Source organism: Schistocerca gregaria, chromosome 8 (genome assembly GCF_023897955.1).
Source record: "Schistocerca gregaria isolate iqSchGreg1 chromosome 8, iqSchGreg1.2, whole genome shotgun sequence".
Taxonomy (NCBI): Eukaryota; Metazoa; Arthropoda; class Insecta; order Orthoptera; family Acrididae; genus Schistocerca; species Schistocerca gregaria.
The window spans coordinates 85,313,647-85,339,349 of NC_064927.1; the positions used below are offsets into that span (position 1 = coordinate 85,313,647).

A 25,703-nucleotide genomic window follows, 5' to 3' on the forward strand; every position below is an offset into this window, starting at 1 on the left:
TGTGTACTTTACATACGACCAGAATTTCTTCGGATTTTCTACCAAATTTCGAGACAATGTTTCGTTGTGGAACCTATTAAAGGCATCTCGCATCGAAGTACGTGCCAAATTTCGCGCGTCTGTAAATTTTAGCCCATCTTCAGGATTTCGCGTTCTTCTGAACTTCGCATGCTTTTTCCGTTGCCTCTGCAACAGCGTTCGGACCTTTTTTGTGTACCACGGGGGATCCGTTCCATCTCTTACCAATTTATGAGGTATGAATATCTCAATTGCTGTTGCTACTATATCTTTGAATTTGAGCCACATCTCGTCTACATTCGCATAGTCAGTTCGGAAGGAATGGAAATTGTCTTTTAGGAAGGCTTCTAGTGGTACTTTGTCCGCTTTTTTAAATAAAATTATTTTGCGTTTGTTTCTGATGGATTTGGAAGAAATGGTATTGAGCCTAGCTACAATGACCTTGTGATCACTAATCCCTGTATCAGTCATGATGCTCTCTATCAGCTCTGGATTGTTTGTGGCCAAGAGGTCAAGTGTGTTTTCGCAACCATTTACAATTCGCGTGGGTTCGTGGACTAACTGCTCTAAATAATTTTCGGAGAATGCATTTAGGACAATCTCGGAAGACGTTTTGTGCCTACCACCGGTTTTGAACAAGTATTTTTGCCAACATACCGAGGGTAGGTTGAAGTCCCCACCAACTATAACCGTATGAGTGGGGTATTTATTTGTTACGAGACTCAAACTTTCTCTGAACTGTTCCGCAACTGTATCATCGGAGTCTGGGGGTCGGTAGAAGGAGCCAATTATTAACTTAATTCGGCTGTTAAGTATAACCTCCACCCACACCAATTCGCACAGAGTATCTACTTCGACTTCACTACAAGATAAACCACTACTGACAGACACCAACACTCCACCACCAATTCTGCCTAATCTATCTTTCCTGAACACCGTCTGAGACTTCGTAAAAATTTCTGCAGAACTTATTTCAGGCTTTAGCCAGCTTTCTGTACCTATAACGATATCAGCTTCTGTGCTTTCTATTAGCGCTTGAAGCTGAGGGACTTTTCCAGCGCAACTACAACAATTTACAACTATAATTCCGACTGTTCCTTGATCCAAGCACGTCCTGTAATTGCCAAGCACCCTTTGACATTGCAGCCCATCCCGCACTTTCCCGAGGCCTTCTAACCTAAAAAACCGCCCAGTCCACGCCACACAGCCTCCGCTACCCGTGTAGCCGCCAGCTGAGTGTAGTGAACTCCTGACCTATTCAGCGGAACCCGAAACCCCACCACCCTATGGCGCAAGTCAAGGAATCTGCAGCCAATACGGTCGCAAAACCGTCTGAGCCTCTGATTCAGACCCTCCACCCGGCTCTGCACCAAAGGTCCGCAGTCGGTTCTGTCAACGATGCTGCAGATGGTGAGCTCTGCCTTCATCTCGTAAGCAAGACCGGCAGCCTTCACCAAATCAGATAGCCGCTGGAATCCAGAGAGAATTTCCTCAGATCCAAAGCGACACACGTCATTAGTGCCGACGTGTGCCACCACCTGCAGCTGGCTGCACCCTGTGCTCTTCATGGCATCCGGAAGGACCCTTTCGACATCAGGAATGACTCCTCCCGGAATGCACACGGAGTGCACACTGGATTTCTTCCCCTCCTTAGCCGCCATATCCCTAAGGGGCCCCATTACGCGCCTAACATTGGAGCTCCGGCCTGAGCGGTGTACTAAATGACAAATAGCCCATACGGAAAACTCCATAAGTAGCGGACTGTCGGCTGGATCGTTCTCTTTGGAAAGTTTGTAAATACTAGTCTGTGTGATCTATTAACTAAGAATGAATGAACGATATAACATCGTATGCCGTGTGAAAATACCGATATCAGACGGAACTGCAGTCTGAAATTTGATGCGAGGAAGTAGAAAACAGTTTTCCGTTTGATTGGTTGCTCACCAATGAAAGCCGTTCCATTTTATATGGCGGTATCGTCGTTCGCTGCAATGTGGGTGCATTTAGCGCACCAAATAAAACCGTAGCACGCTGTGTTATTATGTCTCTATGGCGCAACGCTCATAAAAGCGCCATAGGGACCGAAATGAGTCCATTAAAAGAGAGCCCGCATAAACTTGTGCACTTCATCTACACCTCGTTAAATTTTCATTTCGTAAGAGATTTGTATCTTTCATTTTGATTTTTACTATCATGACGTCATTTAGACAACAGAGACAGGGAGAGAGGGAGAGAGAGAGAGAGAGAGAGAGAGAGAGAGAGAGAGAGGAACGATTTCAATGCTGATGTTCATGGACAAGATAATTAGTTCGAGTGATGCCATTTAACGAAATTTTTGAATGCAGAATTTGGAAATAACGCTTCTGGGGTGGAATGCTACTACTGTTTACATTAAAGGTAAAGAATCCATCATATCGGAAGGAAATTAAAAAGACCTGACGATGAAATAGAACAGCAAAACGTACCCATTCATGGTTTTTAACTTCGTCAGTGCATCACATTGCGTTTCGAAGCTCCCGTGTACACCCCAGCTGATGTACATGCTAAACATTTCGTTTCGGTGATCGCTTGCTTCTCTTATCGTCACCATAAGCTCTCGATGGTCGGCTACAAAAATGAGAGAGGAGGAAGACTTCTGAGTCTGTAATAAATTTCAGCTGGTAATACGAAACACACTATTCATCATCACAGGAAGAGGTAAAGGTGTGGAGACATGGGAAGCTACCAGCAAGAATGCACAGATTCCAAAATCCGATACATGTAAGACGTGCCGAGGAACAGAAGAAGATTCATATCACAATCTAGAGATGTTCAATAGAAGGCTAATATTTCAGACTATAGGAAGAAAAGACCAGCATGCAAGAAACTGTGATATTAAAATAGTGCAGAATTATGACGAACGTTTGAAGTTCTCTGACAGAGTAGATTTTACAATGCTGAATATCACGGTAGGCAGTACAGTTAAAGAGGAATGTACATCCCCAAGAAGAACACTCATATAAAAAAGGACAGACAGAAACAGATGTACGGAAAAAAATTGTGAATAACAGCAGGAACTCTTCAACAGATAGACGAAAGAATGTAATATAAAAAATTTTAGGAAAAGAATGGAATTATTCATTCGATTTTGTAGCTCTTCCAGTAACTGTGTTCGCAAAACAAAGTTACTGGGTATGAGATCCACCTGTTATCGCAAACAAATGATTTTTATATAAACGTGTTTCAGTAACTTTGTGCTTTTGTCAGTTGGCATTCCTTACCCATTTCTGTAAAATGTAAGACAAGATTAAAGTCATAATTATTCTAACGAAATTAGGTAAAAACACGTTCTGTCATTACCTTGATGTTCCTGCCTTACTGGGTTAAGTAGATCCCTTTGTACATTACTGGATACTGATTGTTATCTGCAATTTAAAGGTGTTCCTGTGAGTTCGGTTGCTGTGTTAACAAATATTTTTATCACTAAACATAATTTAGTTATGAGAACGTATTACTCCTCTATATTTTGCGACTACTGACAGTTGGTTTCCAAATATCCTCTCTCATCTGCCTTTTTATCTCTTGTTGAAATCTATATACAAAGGCCAAGCACGTGTTGCGGAACTGCAGCTGCAAATACGAGTTTTCCACTTTGCAAAACGCAATGTTAACGTTGTTGCTGTTCACTTGTTTTCATAGCAGTATGGCGCGAAATCTGAACTTAGCATACACTGTATCTCTGATATATATATATATCAGAGATACAGTGTATGCTAAGTTCAGATTTCGCGCCATACTGCTATGAAAACAAGTATATATATGTGTGTGTGTGTGTGTGACAGAGAGGGAGAGAGAGAGAGAGAGAGAGAGAGAGAGAGAGAGAGAGAGAGAGAGAGAGAGAGCTTTCCTGTTTGTTGTGTTGTTGTGCCTGTTCTATACAGCTCCTTTAATGTGTAAAGTAGTCTGACATTACATTGTGTTGTGTAATAGTTTATAACCTGTTTGCCCTCCTGCTAATGCCTTCTGAATGTAAAAGTTTTCTCGTATTGTATAATTATAGTATAGGTTTGTGACTGAGTTTTAGATTTTTAAATATGTATTTATCTTATTTGGGTGATGGATGCGAGCTAGTAGGTGGTCCAGAAATGTGTTAAGGGAGGAGTTGCTTTTTATAACGCTGAGGAGTTCAGAATATCTTATTTTGAAGATCCTGCATATATGTATACTGATTGACAAGAGTGGCATTTAAGTTCTGTTGAATTTATCTCTGGGTGTTTCCTGTGTTCTGCATCTTCTCCGTGTTTTGTTGCCTGTTCTGTAACCTAGTTGACGTTCCTGTTTCCTTAAAATGTTGCCTATTCTGTGAACTGTTGTGTTACTGTAGAAGAGTACGTGCCATTTTGTTTTGTCAGTGGGTTCTTGATCTGTTGTTCCTTGTTTGTGGTCATTTTTTGTGTGAAGAGATCTTCTGTGCTGTTATGAAACGTTTGTGTGTGTGTGGTCTGTTTGTTCCTTATCTGTTAACTTACTTTTTGGTATACTTCTGTATCACGAAGGTATCAACCACTGTCTAAAGTGGAGTATGAATCTGAAGTTTGCTTGTTTGTGTGTTAGTGGATGGTTTGGCTGATTGTGAATGCCAGCGCTGGTGTTTGTATGTTAACTGCACGTGTTGTTTATTCTTCGTACCGTGAGCGCCAGGAGATAAAGTGTTTTGTCTGTTTATGTTTCTAATGTGATGCGGATTTTTGGGTGTACATTGTCATGGCAACGTGAAGCTGCTACTGGAGTTTTGTCACCACCGTGACTAATGGAAGATACTCACGAGCCTGAGCCATCTCCTTGTGGAGGACCATACCAAGTGACTGGAAACTACAGCTTACAACCTGTTGGCCGAGGCAACTGACCGGACGAGGTGGCGCAGTGGCTAGCACACTGGACTCGCATTTGGGAGGACGACGGTTCAATCCCACTTCCGGCAATCCTGATTTAGGTTTTCCGTGATTTCCCTAAAATCGCTGCAGGCAAATGCCAGGATGGTTCCTGTGAAAGGGCATGGCAAACTTCCTTCCCCGTCCTTCCTTAATCCGATGGGACCGATGACCTCGCTGTCTGGTCTCCTTCCCCACACAACCAACCAACCAACCGACGCAACTGAAGAGTGGACGGCCTCCTTGGCTGTACACTTTGTTGCTGACTTGGGTCCTGGGTTGCCGCCTTCATTACACCGCCGCCCATGTATACTGCTGGCATCTGCTTAAGCGCACATCCGTCTTCAAGAGCGCTGTGGAGGATGGTGGTTGGGGAGGGGGGGAGGGAGGAGCACGAGCTACTGGCAAGCCATTCTAGGCTTGCCCCTACAGACTCCTGTTCCGGCTACCCGCACAACATCGCAGCTGGTCACTGACAAACGCCAGGTCAGCTGCTGACTCAGCGCCGTATGCACATTCCTTGCCACACTTGAGTGTGCCGCGCCGCAGAATTCGAGCTGCTCTGTAGAATCACAAATAATGAATCTGTTTTAAAACAATGTGGCTTCATTGACACCTTTCAGTGTATGAACAATATCCTCACCAGTTTCCAAGCTCAGCCTTTTCCGTCTGTTGCGTCACTGCCTTTCCTGCTCAGCATCCATGACCACTAAAAAGTCCTCACCTGAGAGGCGACTGCAACAGCTCGTGTGTTTGATGACTCTCACACTTTCGAAATGCCTTTTAGTGATTTTTTAGGTAGTGCTACTGCTAAAATGTTTGTTTCATTTAGTTCATCAATTCCTCCACTTTTTCCTCGGCAGTTCTTATTCTCCACACTTCCAGTTTTTTTATGACGCTCTTCAACATACAGTCGCAATCCTTCTCTGTGAGTTTGGCTGCATTCACCATAAACGATATTAACTTTTCGACAGCTGTGTACATTGTGATTGTCTTACTAGCTTTACCAGCAAATTATCTCTTTGATAGGCCAGTAGAACACAGAGCGATGGGCTTCAAGCACACAGGCGAAACACATGATCCATAGCTAAGTTACGTCTGGTATAGTAGGGCAAATGTTTTTGGAACTTCCATTGCAGAAGATAGGGCAGTGGTTTGAAGATCTGTATTTCGATAGTGTTTCATCAAGTCCAATGCATATACTTATGAGCCAAAACACTATGACTACCTGCTTAATAGGTTGTTTGTCCATCTTTGGAACTAAGTACATCACTGATTCTTCGTATCAGGAAGCGACAATATGTTGATAGCTTTGTGGAGGTAAGTGGCAAGAGATGTCGATGCACATGTCATGTGATTTGCGTAAATAACAGGGTGCTGATTGGCACAAACGGTGATGGCACCCGATAGCTAAAAACATGGTTCCTTGAGATTTACATAAGGTGAAACTGGACCACGAGACATCAGCTCCTGAAACCACTTTGGCTTGGCTTTGCCTCCCAGACACAGAGAAATATATTGCTGAAAATGACATCGCCGTCTGGGAAGGCGTCAAGCATGAAGGGATGCATGTGTTTCGCATCTGTCAGCGTCTCTTCGATTACTACCACAGCGTTTAAGGGCAGAAGAATGTCTCCCATGATATAATACGGCTCACACCAGCCTGCGCGATGCACTTTCTAGCCGCCGTTCATCTCGATGACGGCATTTGTGGAGGCGACCAACGGTCTATTTTTGCTAAAATGTGAATCACCCGAAGAGCCAAAACGTCTCCATTGATCGACGGACGAATTACGATGGTTCCGTGACCAATGCAATCGTAATTCACAATGTCAGCATGTGAACATGTAGGGTTGTTCTGTTATAGAACTCCATGTTCAACAATGTACGATGAACGATGTGCTCCGAAACAATTGTGGGTGCACCAGTATTGTGCTCTTTTCTCTGAAGAGATACCACAGATCATCATCTATCCTACATTCACAGGGCAGACAAAACTCCTTTCTGTTAAGAATCGAGGAGGTCAAAGAATTTAGAACCTATTGGTAGGTTTACTGTCCTTCTCCCTGTTTCTGTGGATGCTCACGACATTAGTATGTGTTCAACCAACTTCGCCGTTTACGAGATACACGTTCACAGGCTCTGCGTAGTAATAATCCGCCCTTTGTCAAAGTTCCTTATCTCAATGGGTGTCCCAATTTGGACCTCATATCTCCACTAGTGTGATCCACCGTCCGTGTCTGTCCCGCTTACATACTTTCGTTACCACACCTAGTGCCTGCAACGCGACCAGACGGCATCCAACGTCGTGCTAGGCAGTAATCATAATATTTTGGATTTTCAGCGTTTAAGTTCTCTTAGAAGCATCTTTCAGATTCCGCAGAAAGTATATAGATCCATTACAGAAAACTAAGATGGTGTAGTAATTGGACGAATATAAACTTAAAGAGTTACTTGTGAACGTCAGGAATTCGCCATATTGTCCGCTATAGCTTAGCGGAAACCGCGCCACGGTATGTTTAACCATTCTGCCTCTCCCTGCTATGTGCAGGCGTAAAACTTAAATACGTTTTAAGTTGTAACTACTCCAGCAAAATTAGGCTACAAACAGTTTTCGTCTTTTGTTGCCATCAACTAGTTTTTAGGTTTTTGTGCCTAGGTCTGTAAAAACGGAACTCTTACAGTATCACATTGTAGCCCATCTGTACGTCCGGTCAGACATATGAAGTTGCAAAGTATGTCACATAGTAAGTTACGTAGTCCCATGGTGGTGTAAAACATTTAAGCTTATTTGTCAATGTAACCAAATGGTTTATGTCATTAAATGAAACAACAAGTTTACTGTTACCAGTCACCGTTTTATTTATTTGCACGACGCGTTTCAAATGTTTAAACCTCCATCGTCGGGTGGATTTACATTAGTTAGTATGACATTTGTGTGTATGTTATGTTACGATTTTTTGGAGGAACTTGTGGCACTGCCCAGTGCAGAAAACAAAACACTGTTTCCGAACATGGTTTTGGATTTCTACTGACAAAAAATTAAACTGATATCTAATGGTAAACATAAAGTAAGTGAACTACAGCACCTCCAGTGGTCACAGGTTTCTTTCGCTGTCGTAACACATTACATGTATACTGTCACAATTGTTAGCAAATATGGCGTCTGGAATCTGCTGGGTGCAAGTTTCCTATAGAAGAAGAAAAGACATAATCGCAAAGTGCAAAGAATACACATAGTAACGACATTATTACAGAATTATTGTTTAAAGCATTTGGAGGTGTTTGTTTTGAGGTGTCGAATGTATGTGTGTGTACTTCGGGTGGCATATAAAACCAATTTTGGCAAGTCAAAACAGCTTAACATTCGTACTCGTTTATACAATCATGTGAAACATTAAAATGCCTTGTTAATAACAATCGGGTGAGATGTTACAGACGTGAAGTACAATAATCATATTGGCTACAGCAGTAAAATCATACATAGATGAAACTATTTGATTGGGACTAATAGACAGATGTGAGAGGCTGGAGGCAGGAGGCGAGGAGAGAGAGAGAGAGAGAGAGAGAGAGAGAGAGAGAGAGAGAGAGAGTGTGAGAGAACGAGAGAGACAGAGGGTGGAAAGAGTGATTATATGTGAGCAAACATTTACATGGCAAGGGGTCTTAAGATTACATGCTACATACATTAGCTGCCTAAATGTTGGGGTAATACATTGGTTAATGCTATAAAATATGCAGATAGATATACGATTTGTGCCAGTAGTTGATGTACATACAGTTTAAAGCTGACAATGAGTACAAACTGTTGGTGTGTGGAATTATCTGTACATGAGGTTCAAAATGGTTCAAATGGCTCTGAGAACTATGGGACTTAACTTATGAGGTCATCAGTCCCCCAGAACTTAGAACTACTCAAACCTAACTAACCTAAGAACCATCGCACAAATCCATGCCCGAGGCAGGATTCGAACCTGCGACCGTAGCGGTCGCGCGGTTCCAGACTGTAGCGCCTAGAACCGCTCGGCCACCTCGGCCGGCTGTACGTGAGGTCAATCTCTTGTACTCTTGGCGGCTGTCAATATTTATGCTAAATATTAAAGTGTGTTCACATGTGTGTGAGTGTGTGTGTTGTGTGTATTTTTAAGAGTGTAGGCAGTTGCTGGAAACAGGAATGATACTATTGTAAATGTTGTCATTTTTGTCATTTAAGATGGATTTGGGTTGTTACGTTTGGTGTTTATATATTTGGAGTGACTAGTTTTCTGCCTTTTGGTTGGATGTGTAGGATATTAATACTTGTGTTGTCAACATGGTGTTTTGTTTCATGCAGGTGCGTAACTATTGCTGATGTGTGGTATTTTTTGTTTTTTAGTGCTGCCATGTGTTCCTTGAATGCAATTTCAAATGCTCTGCCTGTCAGCTCAACCATCAATTTTGTACACACCTGTGTGCTGAAGTGGGTTCCTTTTGCCGATGTTGTTGGGTAACTTCTGTCCAATCTTGTTGTCTGTTGTAAAGGATATGCTTACGCTTTTCGTTTGAAGACACTGGCAATCTGGTATGAAATGTTACCTAGGAAGTGGATTGTATGGAAGATGTTACTTTCTTTTTGTGTTTGTGTTGTGATTGCTTTGCCATTATTGAGTGTCTTAGGGTGTCTTCTATGGAGCTGTTATAACCATTTTCAACAGCTGTTTGTTTTATAATTCCAATTTCTTGATCACACTTGTCTTCAGAGAGTGGTAGTTGGATAGCTCCATTAATCATGTACCGGAATGCTGCCATTTTGTGTGCTGCAGGGTGACTAGAGGAGTTGTGGATTGTGGTATGTGTTGTGGTAGACTTCCGATAAATTTCAAACTGATGTCTGTTATTCGCTATTCTAATGGTAAGGTCTCGGAAATTTATACTTTCATCTTTTTGGTGTTCTATTGTGAATTTTGTGTGTTCATGGGAGTAAACCTACGGCTGCTGGAACTTCGAACCAAGGCAATGGCACACACTCTTAGGATGAGCGTACACATACCACTACGCTATTACTGCTACCTTACCAGCCCCCATTCCGCTCTAGCAACCAACAACACTACTACATTCCAGTTCGTGCTGCGTCAAACACGTCCAAGATATTCGTCGTCACTCGCGTGGACAATGACGCTGCGGTATGAGTGTAATCCTATACGTAAGTTGTTAATTGTACGTATGTGAACTTGTTCTAGATCCACCATCCTTGTATCTAATCCATTGTGCGAACGCAAGACCTATCAGAAATCAGCTATTGGACAGGGCAGACTCCAGAGATGATACGTCACTGCAGAGCAGCTGGTGACTACGCGAGATCATTGATGGCTGATTCTAATAATTAATGGTTGTCAAATGTCGAAGCTGTGCTGTCCGTTTGTCAATTTGTATGGTTCCCTATTTCGCGTGGAGGCTATGCAGTTGTTCGCTATGGCTGCACGAGAGCTTAGCGTAATTTCGTTGGAGAACTGCGTATATCGCTAATCATGGGCGGTGTCCAGCAGAGATTTGGAATTGCAGTGTGGTGAGTCAAGATGCAGATGACTACCACGGATTTTAGCGACTTCGAGTGGTATCATGGGACGACCTATGATTAATTTCTATTTCGAGAGGTTCCAAAAACAGTGTTTCGCTCTTACGAAATATCTTAGCTATGTCAAGGGCGATTTGTGAGATTTTGTATTTGTGGGAGGTTATATTATTTTTGTTGTGACATTTTTAGAATAACAAGTCGAAGAGTTAGTTTTTGCTATTGGAGTAATATTTTATGCTATCGAAATCGTCCGATTTTCTGTGATGAACTCTCAGTTTGTAGTTTCACACTCCCAGAGCTAAATGGGTGGTTGCAAGTTTATGTTACTGGATTGTGTGGTTATTGATACATCGAGCTTTGTAATTTCTGAATGGATGTTAGTCTAAGGTAATAGTAATGCCGTGTTGCTAGGGCCTCCCGTCGGGTAGACCGTTCGCCTGGTGCAAGTCTTTTTAGTGGACGCCACTTCGGCGTATGTGTGTCGATGGGGATGGAATGATTATGATGAGGGCAACACAACACCCACTCTCTCAGCTGAGGAAATCTCCTACCAGGCCGGGAATCGAACCCGGGCCATCAGGTATGACATTCCGTCGCGCTGACCACTCAGCTACCAGGGGCGGACAATGTAGGTTTATGGTCCAAGGTGGCGGTGGCATTTCGGATTTTTTTTCTGTTCCTTTCTTTTTTTGCTCTTACCGCGTACTAAATTCTACGAAACTCTGAAGTAGTTTGAGTTTATTGATTAAAAGAGCTGCTACGATAGCCGACACATAATGAAATCTCCATTCTAATTGTATAGTATTACGTGATAGTGATTGGTATTATTCATTTTGGTGTGAAGTAATAGAATAGTACGAAGATCTGAAGAGAGAGTTTATCATTGGAAGACAAAGGTAATGATTTCGTTTGACAATTAACTTACGGTATTTAATCTGGTTACATGATATTACTGTGTTTTTACTTGAGAATTAGTGAGAGTGTTCTGGGATAACTCTTTGAATTATTACATTATCTACCAACGCTGGTATATTAATATTGTGACAGTTAGAAACTTCAAATAGCAAGCAACGATCCAAAGATAGCGATTGACTATTTTTAGCAGAGTGATTAACTGATACCACAATCTAACGTATACAGTCGCGACACTCACAGGTGTGAACATTGATACCGTCTGACAGCAGCTGCTATACTAGCGCCCCAAGCAGCGAGAAAGAAGCCATCAAATTAAAGTTAGTTTTTAATTGTTTTTCTAGTTAATTAGCGAAGTAATTAGTACATTTTTGCTTTCCAAGTATTTGAAATTATAAAGACACATGAATGATCATGAAATACGTAAAAGCAGCCGAATCTCAATAATTCAGTGACATAAGCAGCAACTTAATGATGAAGAAATACTTTCGAATATACCGATGATTACAGCTTAATCTCCTGAAAGTAAGAGAATATGCATGAGAAGAACATATTTCTACTGTTGCCTTTTCTTATTATGACAGGAACTTTCCTTGACACATAACAACTTTGTAGGGAGACTTTCTACCACTTCAATCAACTTTCCAGTTCATAGATATTTCTGTAAATGTAGTTTCTTCTCCTTCAAAAGCGGATGTATTGAATACGTTTTCCGTTTGTTGCTCGGATGCAGCAACATTTGTGGAACTGGTTTCTTCTATGTTGAGAAACAATTTTATTGCTTTCGTTCTTCTATTATCAACTCTATGTGGCTTTTCCTTCAGCTACAGATGTGGTAACTTATTTGCTACGTTTATCAGTGTAGGTATTGCATTCTATACAGTTTTCTCATGTTCCTCATTCACTGATTTGACTGGATTTGACTGGAAGTGTAGTGAAGAAAACTTCACGTTTCTGAATAGATATATGACACCTTTCTTCAAAAGGTCAGGTCTTCCGCTGTTTACTACCAGTTTCTTTATTCTTAAAGAACAAGATCTTATTCAAGAACACTACTTTCTCCAGTAAATATCTGAAGGTTACAACAAAATGGAAATTAACTGTTGCCTAACGTAGCTGTTCACACCTCCTAGCGTCGTTAGGAAGCCTCAGAAAAGACAACTGCGGTGTCTTCTTCTCAATGTTGCTGCAGTTTTTTGCACTAGAAACGTTCCCATTTGTAAAAGGCATTCTGCATACCAATATTATCAGTTACGATTCGCTTTCGCTTTCACAAGATCTCGCCGAACTCAACAGTGCTAATGCCGTGCCCACATGGCGCTCTGCAATCGCAGAAGGCAACAAAAAGGAGACGGATTGGCTTAGACTGTACTCATGCTTTGAATTATTTTCGACTGACATAGAGACAACATTTTATTTCGAAAGCTACTTTATTACGAGTTATCTTGAGTATGTCAGAAGTTTTCTTTTACGAGAAGGAACCATAATATATTCGTATGTAAGGAATTAATTTTCAATTAAGAGAATGTTATTAAGAAAATAATCATACATTCAACATAGCACATCCTTATGTTCGCTCACCTAGGTACAGAGAAATTAAACCAGCTCAGGAAGTTAAACAACTGAACGACTTGTGCGTACCATTTTCGGAATTCTTTTGCCAGATGAGGTTTTGTGTGTTAATGTTTTTTTTTCTTTTCTTTCATTTCTTGTTTTTCGCAAAATGGAAATCTTATCCAGCATTTACCTATTATTAAAGGGATTACAATACGGGCCGATACAAAAGGTTGTATGAAGTTAGGAAGGCCCACATATGCTTGAGCTGAAGTTGATTGGAATACTTATGCACACCATAGGCAGCCGCTTTGATTGTTAGTGCAAACACTGTGTCTAAGGTGACAAAGCACAAGCTATTTCATCAACACCTCGGCCTTGCGCCCTGCAAGCTATCCTTCTCCTTTCATAGCGACTTTCGGTTTTCCCTACCACCCGTGAAATATTTTAATAAGTCAGATGTTGTATCACAGGACGAGATAAAGTAACTAGAAATCACTGCACTATATGAATTCTGCTGTATTGTGCGGTGCCTGTACTGGAGCAACAGCGCAACAGTTGGCCTTACAAGAACGGCGTAGCGTTTAGCACAGTGGCCCACGCCGTTAGCAGTAGATAGCTCTAGTTTACAGACTGTGCCAATACTATCTTCCTCAGTGTAGTCTGCCAATCTCGTTTCTCACGCACCGTCATAATTACTTTACGCACTCCCATATTACGTGCTACAATTTGCTGCCCCCTAGTGGCAGAGGGCTGAGAAAGAGTGTACATGAAGAATGAAAGTGTATAATGTTAATAAATTTTGTATCATTTAAATTTTTTGAGAGTTTTCACATTAAAAATTTTGATGCATTACCTTATCCATTTTGAGTGAAAGCTCACAGCTAATTGACGAAATATGCCTTGCTGGATTTTCATTAACCCTCAAAGCCATACATGTTCGCATGCGTAAATCCTCTCATAGGACAATCTTTCCGATATAATGATACCGCATTACCTAGCAGTTGGGGAAACTGTCTTACGTGAACAATGCCAGGCAGAGTATTGTCACGTCAAAAACAGTTAAAGATGTCAAAGACCACAATATGAGTTTTCATTTTTTTCTTCAAAGTTGTAACTTGCTGTAGGAAGATCACGTCATTTGCTTCCAGGCATCTCCCCAAATGTCATTTAGGCTACGCAAAACGAGAGAGGCGAGCGTCTCTGATGCGCGGCCGTAAACTGACTGGTGTCTACATCGCCGCGAAACAGCCTCGCACAAGACGAGTCGCGGTGGGAACCGCGTATACAGCGCGCGAGACTCGCACTGCGCAACTGATGCGCGAGGCTGTTCCGTGCTGTGTCGGCTCACCTGGACTGGCAGTGGTGGTGGGACGGGTGGCCAGCTGCGCGTGCGCTACTCACCAGGAAGAAGCAGCCGCGCGAGACCGCGTGGCAGTGGCGGATCTCGTGAAGGTGGTCCTCGAACAGCGGCGCGTCCAGCGCGGGGTCGCTGGCCGTGCCGTAGTGCATGTCCACCAGCTCCACCTGCCGACAGACGTGAGTCACAGTCAGAACAACGTCCAGAAATGTAGGCTACAGTCTGAAAGGAAAATCACCTATCTTGGCCCAGGTTTGCAGCTTCCTGATGGCCAGCTGTATCTGTCTCGTCTTCTTTGAAAGATTGGAGGAAGACAAAGAGCATTTCACAGGGCTACTGGCTGCGATCGAAATTCCTTTGATAACATTGGCAAACAAAGTGATACTGAGTGCACTGCCTTCTGGGACCCCATTGTCTTGAACATAGCAGTCAGACAAGGCACCACCAATGCGCCGGCCGGTGTGGCGAGCGGTTCTAGGCGCGTCAGTCTGGAACGGCGCGACCGCGCAGGTTCGAATCCTGCCTCGGGCATGAATGTGTGTGATGTCCTTAGGTTAGTTAGGTTTAATTAGTTCTGTTCTAGGCGACTGATGACCTCAGAAGTTAAGTCGCATAGTGCTCAGTGCCATTTGAACCACCAATGTGATATCGAAAGCACCAGTCCTCGTGGAAGGATTCGATAAGAAGTGGCAGACGTCCACATAGTCCCCATTCATGAAGTTAGTGAAGGATGTTGTACCTCCAAGTAGTGTCATACGCTTTTTCGCAGTGAAAAAGCCCAAAAACCCAAATGGTTTCTCTGTAAGAAGGACTCTTGTATCGCAGAGTCCAGTACAATCACGTTGTCAAGGGTGGAACGGTAGTGCCTGGAACCTCACTCGGAGCGGCTCAGGTGGGTGAAGGCTACACTCCGGCAGCTTTTAGGGGTGCTACGGTCCATGCCTGCTTTCCAGAATGGAATTAATATTCCTCCCAGATCATGGTGTACTGTACATCAGGATCATTTAACAATCGTGAAAGCGTTACGGAAATGAGAGATAAACTCCAGTGGAAGGCTCTGCAGGAGAGACGCTCAGTAGCTCAGTACGGGCTTTTTTTTACGTCAACCAGTATATTGCTCCCTCCTACGTATATCTCGCGAAGAGACCATGAGGATAAAATCAGACAGATTAGAGCCCACACAGAGGCATACCGACAATCCATCTTTCTACGAACCATACGGGACTGGAATAGAAGGGAAAACCGATAGAGGTACTCAAGGCGCCCTCCGCCACACACCGCCAGGTGGCTTGCGGAGTGTGGATGTAGATGTAGATGTAGATGTAGAAACCAAATCTGACTCAAACGTGAGAGGAGCTATCCTTTCGCTTCACGGTGCAGATGACGGAGCACAGCGTAATGAATCTCATCAGGTCCTGGAGCAGTGTCTCTGGCTGTGGACAGAGCTGATTCCAGTTCGCACGTGGACAGTGGAAAGTAGTAGACTTCCTCATTATGCGAGAAGAAATGGAGCTTCCTTGTCTCTGTTGTCCTACGAGACGCCTGAAATGCAGGAACTCGTCTGAATGACGCAATGACCGTAATAAAGTATTCAGCTAAAACCTGAGCCATGTCTTCAAAAAAAAAAAAAAAAAAAAAAAGAGGTTCAAATGGCTCTAAGCACTATGGGACTTAACATCTGAGGTGATCAGTGCCCTAGAACTTAGAACTACTGAAACCTAACTAACATAAGGATATCACACACATCCATACCCGAGGCAGGATTCGCACCTGCGACCGTAGCGGTCACGCGGTTCCAGACTAAAGCGCCTAGAACCTAGAACCGCCCATGTCTTTAGGCATGTCCACGAAGACCCCATTTCTTGACAAGGATGTAAGGGGGTGTTTATTGCCCTTGTCTCAAATCCGCCGTATTGATTCCCAAACTTGTATAGTGGAAGTGGACCGATTAATGGAAGTTTTGAATTCCTTCCACGGAGCCCTCTTCCGTTCTTTTAACACTCGTCTCGCATGTGCTCTTGCGGATCTGAAGGCAGGAAGGCTTTCGGTAGTTGGACGGTGTTTGAAGTTCCATAGAGTTGTTCGTCTCTCGCTAATTACCAATCGACAGTCGTGAATACACCAAGGTATAGGTCGTCGTCTGAGGTGGTTGCTAGACAGGGGGATGGACTCGTAACCCACTGGATTTCGAAATTGATATCGGCCACCGTCTCCTGTGCACAATCCTTTTGTTCAGAAATAGCCTGTTGACAGTACAGCAACCAATTTGTCTTTGAATCATCCATCTTTGTGGTCTCCTGTCGATCATCGTCCGAGTCGGCAGATGGATCCACATTGGAATGTGCTCATTGGAATCTGAATCTATAGCCACTGGCAACCGAACCAAATCTGCAATTACTGGGAAGCAAAGACAAAGGTTAATGGCTTAAAAATATCCTGGAGCTCTGGAAAAGTGTGTCATCTGACTCGAGTTTAAAAGGCTGATATTCTCACAAGGGACGAGCAGCTCTGTAATTCAACCGCTGGAGCAAGCTAGAGTCGACCCTCACAGAATACCGTGTGCAGTGATGGCCCTCACAAGGACGAATGGGTGTGGAAGTGTCTGGAAGAGTTCTGTTAGTTAGTCTGCATCCAAAGGATCATGAGTTGGAAGGTATAAATAACTCACTGAGATGTCAAAAGGTGCTAGTACTTTCATGGCAACTGCTTGTATTGACATTTTAAGAGGGACATGAGAGGAGTGACATCTGTCATAAATGAAAACAGCCACTTCACCTTCAGCCCTGTCTCCAGTAATATCGTCCTCTCTGTAGAGGCAGTAATCCCTTAATGCAGGTATGTTGGTTACTTTAAAATGAGTTTCTTACAAGCAGATGCAGCATGGTTTCTCCTGGACCAGGAGCTGTAATTCTTCAAATGTGATCCATTGAAATTCCACTGTAACACAAGAGACCACTCGTTAGAGATGGTTAATCTTGTCTTTCTCCCTCGGAAGCGGTGATTTACCCGGGAAGTCATGGGTGCATGTTGGCCTCTGCATGGCTCTCCAATTCCTCCAATTGCAAATCTACATCTTCAAGAGTAAAGTTCCATCCTGACAGAGGGAGAGCTCGCCGATCCGAAGGTTTAACTACCATTTTCTTCTTTGAGCCACTTTATGAAGGAAGTTTTCTATTACTTATAAGAGGAGTTGCTTGCTTGGGTTCAGGGGACGCCTTAGTAGGCTTCTGACGGTGGACAGTGGTATGTGGCTTAGGTTAAAAGCCCATCGCCGACGCCTTCTGATTGATTTCTGGCTCCAGTGTAGTGTTTTCCCCAGAGGTACACCGGTAAGTGTGTGAGGTCGTACTTAAATCTGTGATATCACTTCGTGTGTAGGCATCACACGCGGTGAGTGGCTTCCTGAGGGCCGATGCAAAAGAAGCAGCAAGAACTGGACGTTGCATAGCTTTGAAAGCTTTTTTACGTACACCATAGGGTATGTGTCTCTCATAGTTTCTGCTCCATACTGGGTAATCCTCAGAGCAGTTTATACACAAATGAAAAAATTTGGCATCACCCCAGTTCCCAGAACTCCTGATGATAGATGTTGACTATGGGTATTATATCACAGACACAGTCCCTTTGACTGACCAGAGACGTCACAAAACCCACCCAAAGATATAAACAACCATGCATCAGCACCGCCTATTAACTGGAGTGGTCCGACATCCGATCTGTTCCAGTCATTCCACCAGGGCACAGCTCGTGTTGTCTGTAGTTCATCTGTGCATAGACAGTCCATACCGCGGTTCCATCGCGTCCGCATTGTTACTTTGTGCCAGGAAGGGCTCTTAACACCACAAGTGTCCAGGCGTCTCGGAGTGAACCAAAGCGACGTTGTTCAGACATGGAGGAGATACAGAGAGATAGGAACTGTCGATGACATGCCTCATTCAGGCTGTACAAGGGCTACTACTACAGTGGATGACCGCTACCTATGGATTATGGCTCAGACGAACCCTGACAGAAACGCCACCATGTTGAATAATCCTTTTAATACAGCCACAGGATGTTTTGTTACGACTCAAATTGTGTGCAATAGGCTGCTTGATACACAACTTCACTCTCAACGTCCATGGCGAGGTCCATCTTTGCAACCACGACACCATGCAGCGCGGTACAGATGAGCACAACAACCTGCCGAATGGACCGCTCAGGATTGGCATCACATTCTCTTCACCGACTAGTGTCGCATATGGCCTCTACCAGACAATGGTCGGACACGTGTTTGGAGGCTACCAGGTCACGCTGAATGCCTTAGACACACTGTCCAGAGAGTGCAGCAAGGTGGATGTTCCCTGCTGTTTTTGGTTGGTATTATGTGAGGCCGACGTACGCCGCTGGTGGTCTTGGGAGTGCTGAAATGACTGTACGACATGTGAACGCCATCCTCCAATCGACAGTGCAACCATATCGGCAGCATATTGGGCGGGGATTCGTCTTCATGGACGACAACACGTTCCACCATCGTGCACATCTTGTGAATTACTGCCTTCAGGATAACGACTTCGCTCGACTAGAGTGGCCAGCAAGTTTTCCAGGCGTCAACCATATCGAACATGCCTGGGATGGATTGGAAAAGGCTGTTTATGGACGAAATGTTCCACCAACCACTCTCAGGGATCTACGCCTAATAGCCGTTGTTGGAATTGGGACAATGTGGACCGACAATACCTTGATGTACTTGTGGATAGTATGCTTTGATGAATACAGGTATGCATCAATGCAAGAGGACGTGCTACTGGGTATTAGAGGTCTGGTGTGTACAGCAATCTGGACCACCAACTCTGAAGGTCTCGCTTTATGATTTTGCAAACATGCAATTTGTGGTTTTCATGAGCTATAAAAAGAGCGGCAATGACGTTTATGTTGATCTCTATTCAAATTTTCTGTACAGGCTTCGGAATTCTCGGAACCGAAGTGATGCAAAGCTTTTTTGATGTGTGTACATTTCAGAGGAAGTGTACGAGAATTGTCTGATTTGTGAAATGAACCTCCACAATTTCTACATGTTACCCTCCCATTACATGACACAGAGGTATGGCCAGATCTTTGACAATTGAGGCATCGCATTGGGTTAGGAACAAATGGACGATCAGAAAGGTGGATATAGCCTGCAAGGACGTGTTCAGGTTCTTCTGGAGCGCTAAACGTTAGAATAAATGATGCATATTTTTTCCAATGTGCCATTTCTCATATAGTTCTGCATTTCTATGAAGCCCATATCTTTCCATTCTTCACATAACCACACAGGTAACAATGCCATTACAAAAGTTAAGGGTGTTATGCAACAAAGGCTCGACTCGGTTTTCACCTAAGACCTTACATGCCAGAAGCTTAGGTAATTAGCAGTTTCAGCTAGAGATGTTCCATTACGAAGCCATTTGACACTTTTGAGCCAGCAATATCCTCCAATGACTTGTTAATATAGAAGGGGACACCTTCTCAAAGGTTGCCTCTGTTCTCTTTATTACAATGAAGGTGTTTTCGCACACATGGTCTGTTAGTTGAATTATGTGTCTGAGACTTCTTCTAAGGATAAATGACCAAGCGAGATCTCTTTGATGAGTGGTTGTCAGTACTACCTGACTGTACACCCATCCCATCATGAATTCGTTCCATGGGGATCCCACGAGACGCTATGGAAACAACCGATCCAGGCAGAGCATGCCTGAAAAAGAATTATACAATTGGAGGGCGGTAGGAGCCTCAGAGGTCAGGCAGAATGCCTTAGACACACTGTCCAGAGAGTGCAGCAAGGTGGAGATTACAGGGGATCACGGTAGAGACTGCCTTTGTAAGGTGTCAGGCAAATCCAACACCTTCCATGAAAACGCTGACATGATAAGCATATCCAGTAGTATGTCACATACCTTCAAATAAATCTTGAAATTAAGTTAACCAAAGTAATACGAGTATCAAGTGTGCAAATGGAATACCACAGACTAACACAAGAATGCCTAAATGCATGCCATACCTTCCCACCGTGAGACACATGCAGTTCCGAGGGGTGAAACGAGAACAGAAGCCGAAAGCAGAACTGTGTTCAGTTAGAAGGCCCTACGATAAGGGACGACCACCCGTTTATCCAGCTAACCGTTAGGACCACCCCAGCCCATGTTAAAATCTAGAGCCCTCAAGAAGAACAGTATAGATCTTACGATAACACAAAAAGGGCCACACCACACTTGTTTTAGCGTGAGACTTTTCGCGTCTGTGTTACGTTAGGTTCTCCCCCAAGCCCATGTTGAAAGATAGATACCTATAGAAGAACAGTATAGATCTTACGATAACGTTAAAAGGACCACACCAGCTGCACGTTTTAGCGTGAGACTTTTTCGCGTCTCTGTTACGTTGCAAACTTTAAAAAACATTGCCCCATCACAAAAAGTACACTCCTGGAAATTGAAATAAGAACACCGTGAATTCATTGTCCCAGGAAGGGGAAACATTATTGACACATTCCTGGGGTCAGATACATCACATGATCACACTGACAGAACCACAGGCACATAGACACAGGCAACAGAGCATGCACAATGTTGGCACTAGTACAGTGTATATCCACCTTTCGCAGCAATGCAGGCTGCTATTCTCCCATGGAGACGATTGTAGAGATGCTGGATGTAGTCCTGTGGAACGGCTTGCCATGCCATTTCCACCTGGCGCCTCAGTTGGACCAGCGTTCGTGCTGGACGTGCACACCGCGTGAGACGACGCTTCATCCAGTCCCAAACATGCTCAATGGGGGACAGATCCGGAGATCTTGCTGGCCAGGGTAGTTGATTTACACCTTCTAGAGCACGTTGGGTGGCACGGGATACATGCGGACGTGCATTGTCCTGTCGGAACAGCAAGTTCCCTTTCCGGTCTAGGAATGGTAGAACGATGGATTCGATGACGGTTTGGATGTACCATGCACTATTCAGTGTCCCCTCGACGATCACCAGAGGTGTACGGCCAGTGTAGGAGATCGCTCCCCACACCATGATGCCGGGTGTTGGCCCTGTGTGCCTCGGTCGTATGCAGTCCTGATTGTGGCGCTCACCTGCACAGCGCCAAACACGCATACGACCATCATTGGCACCAAGGCAGAAGCGACTCTCATCGCTGAAGACGACACGTCTCCATTCGTCCCTCCATTCACGCCTGTCGCGACACCACTGGAGGCGGGCTGCACGATGTTGGGGCGTGAGCGGAAGACGGCCTAACGGTGTGAGGGACCGTAGCCCAGCTTCATGGAGACGGTTGCGAATGGTCCTCGCCGATACCCCAGGAGCAACAGTGTCCCTAATTTGCTGAGAAGTGGCGGTGCGGTCCACTACGGCACTGCGTAGGATCCTACGGTCTTGGCGTGCATCCGTGCGTCGCTGCGGTCCGGTCCCAGGTCGACGGGCACGTGCACCTTCCGCCGACCACTGGCGACAACATCGATGTACTGTGGAGACCTCACGCCCCATGTGTTGAGCAATTCGGCGGTACGTCCACCCGGCCTCCCGCATGTCCACTATACGCCCTCGCTCAAAGTCCGTCAACTGCACATACGGTTCACGTCCACGATGTCGCGGCATGCTACCAGTGTTAGGACTGCGATGGAGCTCCGTATGCCACGGCAAACTGGCTGTCACTGACGGCGGCGGTGCACAAATGCTGCGCAGCTAGCGCCATTCGACGGCCAACACCGCGGTTCCTGGTGTGTCCGCTCTGCCGTGCGTGTGATCATTGCTTGTACAGCCCTCTCACAGTGTCCGGACCAAGTATGGTGGGTCTGACACACCGGTGTCAATGTGTTGTTTTTTCCATTTCCAGGAGTATATAACGTTTCTCATTTGATAGACAGAATTTTTGTAAGCGGCGCTTAAGGTTAACATTGAGACCCGGATTGGTCAGATGAAAACACAGCCATATATATTTTTTTAAATCCGGTAAATTGTAGTAATGAGTAGTTAGGTGAGAGTTGCTTCGGAGACGGCGAGGTGTGCGGAGCTGTGGTGCCCGCCGCCCCCAGACGAATGCAGAAACCACGAGACAAATGCGTGAGATTAAATAACAAAACAAAAAAAATTCAGTTGCAGCAAAGTCTTATTGAAGACTAGGCAAAAGAATCTCGTGAAGTGATAGGAAACTTAATAACAGGTCACAATAAATTGAGAACAGACATTGACAAGGTACAAGTGGACATCAAAGATTGCGTAATGTCATTCAGGACGAGATCAAAACATTACGTAACAACACCCAGGGAGAAGTCAAGAAACTAGAGAAACAGATAAACAAAATTACTAGACAAGCAGCAGGTACAGCGCTTGAAGTTGTTGAAAACAGCGTTTTACACAAACGTATCACAAAAGCAGCGCTGAAACGATATGATAACCACATAGTCAAAATAGAAGCGCAAAGGAAGCGACAATTTCAGAAATTGCGAACAGAGTTGTTGCAAACCATTGAAGAGCGTAGTGAACAGGATCGAACAAGCACAGAGTCTGCAACCACATCCGTATCTGTAAGAGCACCGGAAAAACAAGCAATTAACGAAGATATTACGCATTTGCGATTCTAATCACAGGCGGAAAGTGACATACGTGAAATCAGACAGTCTGCACCGCGGGTACGCGAAAGTTACAGTGGACAATATCCAATGGATCTACCACAACCGGAAAGAACGAGGGGAGGGAGAAATGATCAGAAACAAAAGTGGCGAAGAGTCGCGAATTTCATATGGAACTATGACGAAGTACGACAACGATCATTTCCTCACAGTCAGAAAATTTCAACAGTTTCTAGAAGGAAACTCATTACATCCACGAACTTTTATTGATCGATTCCGAGTAGGATGCCAGATCGTACGAAGATTTCAGAGAGAAGTTTCTCTCACGATATTGGTCCAGCGAAGCACAGAACAGAGTGAAGTACGAATTATTACAGAACCCATATTTTGAAAATTCAGGAGAGAAGCGTCCCGTGAAATTTTTCTAATTAATGGCAAAGAAAAATCAATACTTAGATGTACCATACAGTGACGGAGAGTTGATTAAATTATGGGCGACGAAGCTACCATTGAAGTACCAGCAATCATTAGTAGGTCGCTGAGGCATTGACGTCGAAGCATTTAGAGGTATTCTAAGAGAACTAGAGTTCATATCTTTGGAAGGAAAAGACGAAGCGCACGTGAAAACGAAAGCAAAAAGCAGTGGAATGGACAAGACACAGTACGAAGAAACAATAATTACGAACCACGTGATAACTTCTCACCAAGAAACGATAATAGATTTCAACAAAGAACCGGTTATGGAATTAGAAGAGAATATGGCAATAACTATAATTCACCCAGGAACGGCAACAACTATTACAGAGGGAATAACGACAACCGGAACGGGTACTGGAGAACCAATAGACCGACAAATTATCAACAAAGAAACCACTATCAACAAGATGAACAAGAAAAGAGAATACAGATGGAAGAGGTGGAGGTAAGACCACCAAATCCCGATAAACGTTCGAATTGACAGCTAAGTATCCATGCCAAAGAGAATGACGCACCGACCTAGGACAATTGCAGCACCTTGAACAGAGAAGCAAGAATCTTATCACGAGAAGAGAAGAAGGAAGAAACAAATCCGCAGGGACCAGATGAAAACGAAGACAAGAAAATAACAATATCATGTTGGGACGAAATTAATTGGGAGAATGCTGACGAGGAAGAAGAATTACCAGAAGCATGCACAACGAATGTAAGAGGAAAGGTGGGAGTAACGATTATTGCAGAGCTATTTGGGATGGAAACCAGGGAAAGCGAATTCAATCAGGATAATGCGCAGTCGACAGAAGTCGAAAATAAATTACGAGTGGGCACACAACCCAAAGTATATAATGAAGGAAGTTATGAAGCGATAATTAGAGCATTTAGATGCGATTATGTGGAAGCAGCGATGAAGAAGGTGAAGATAGACGAGGATGAGGAAAAAGTAGAGGAGGTAGAAGAAAGCGTAAACGAAGGAAGAAATAGAGAAGAGGAAGTAAAAGAGAGAGAAGTAACAGTCGAAACTTATCCTACAGAAAGTTCGAATTCACAAGGGTAATTCCTGAAAAGACTCATATATGATTCAGTTGAGGATAGTTGATGCAAGAAGAAGAAGAACAGAACCAACCCTTTCAAATTCAACCGATTGTGAAGTTCATGGTAAAGCATATCCCAGTCAGTATTGTAATTGATAGCGAAAGTGAACTGACTGCGATCTCCGAAAATTTATTCATGCAGTGTAATGCCAATGAGGAATTGCCAGTTCTGAAAACACGTAAGATTAAAGTAAGAGGTCCTATTAGAAACAATGCTGCGGAAGTTACGAGCCAAACAAGGTTAACTCTTTTGCGCCAAGGTCAAAAGATCGAAGCCAACTTCGTGATTATACCTAAACTAACTGTAGATTTGATTATCAATGCAGATTTTTTAAATGAGAGACGAGCGATAATATATATGGGGAAACGTAGCGTAACATTCGGGAATGTCACACTTCTCCTTGAGCAAAAGCTGAAATTGGAAGAAATACCAGTTATAAACAAACAATTAAGAATGACGCGAAATAAAGAGGATGAAGAATTAGAATGGTATGCACAAAAGGGGGAATCGCTTCAACTCGTGTTAGAAGTCCATAAAGAAATTGACGAATAACTGCAAGAAGTTCAAGGTATTTTGGAACACAGTAAAAGAGAATTAGAGGGTATTTTACGATATCAAGCAGAGGTATTTTTACCTGGCAGTACTACACACTTTCAGTACAAGTTTGAAGATTAATTTTATTACTAGTAAATAATCAGCACAATATTTCAAGATTATGTTGCAGATAAGATCGTCAGGAGAAAGAAGAACGAAGAGAGAGCAAGGTAGGAAAAAGAAAGTAGTTTCAATAAAAACAAAAACAAAAATAACACCAATAGTACCACAGATTAAGGTGAAGTGTAAAGCGTAGAAAGTCTAACAGCATGAAATACTAAAATACGACACTACAAAAAAAATAAAAAAATAAACGAATTTCAGGTTTTTTGTAGAAGTTAAGACTCAAAATATCTTAGAATTGTAACATGGAAAGGGCACCGAAATTTGCAAAGCTTTTTAAGAAGGTGTAAAACAATGTAGGTACTTGACATATGTTAGACGATTATAAGTAAAACTTTTTGTTAGAACCATTGCAAAAACTGCAGCTAGGACGAGAAGCAACGACCCACGAGTTGCAACGAGAGATGTATCAAGAAAGAAAAGAACGTAATTAGCAAGACATGATTCCTACAAGGCAGAAATGTCGAAAGAAGGGAAAGGACAGTGAGACCAACAAAGGGCGCTTGTAAATCTACTGGTGAA

General features: G+C 43.5%; 1 protein-coding gene across 1 annotated transcript in view; it reads right to left on the bottom strand.

Annotated features, from left to right (window-relative positions):
- Positions 1 to 25,703, bottom strand: part of LOC126285291 (protein qui-1) — a 1,482,105-nt gene that overhangs the window by 1,012,093 nt on the left and 444,309 nt on the right. The window contains exon 4 of the mRNA XM_049984579.1: positions 14,353 to 14,475. Within this exon, the coding sequence (XP_049840536.1) occupies positions 14,353 to 14,475 (123 nt within the window). The remainder of the gene's footprint in view (positions 1 to 14,352; positions 14,476 to 25,703) is intronic.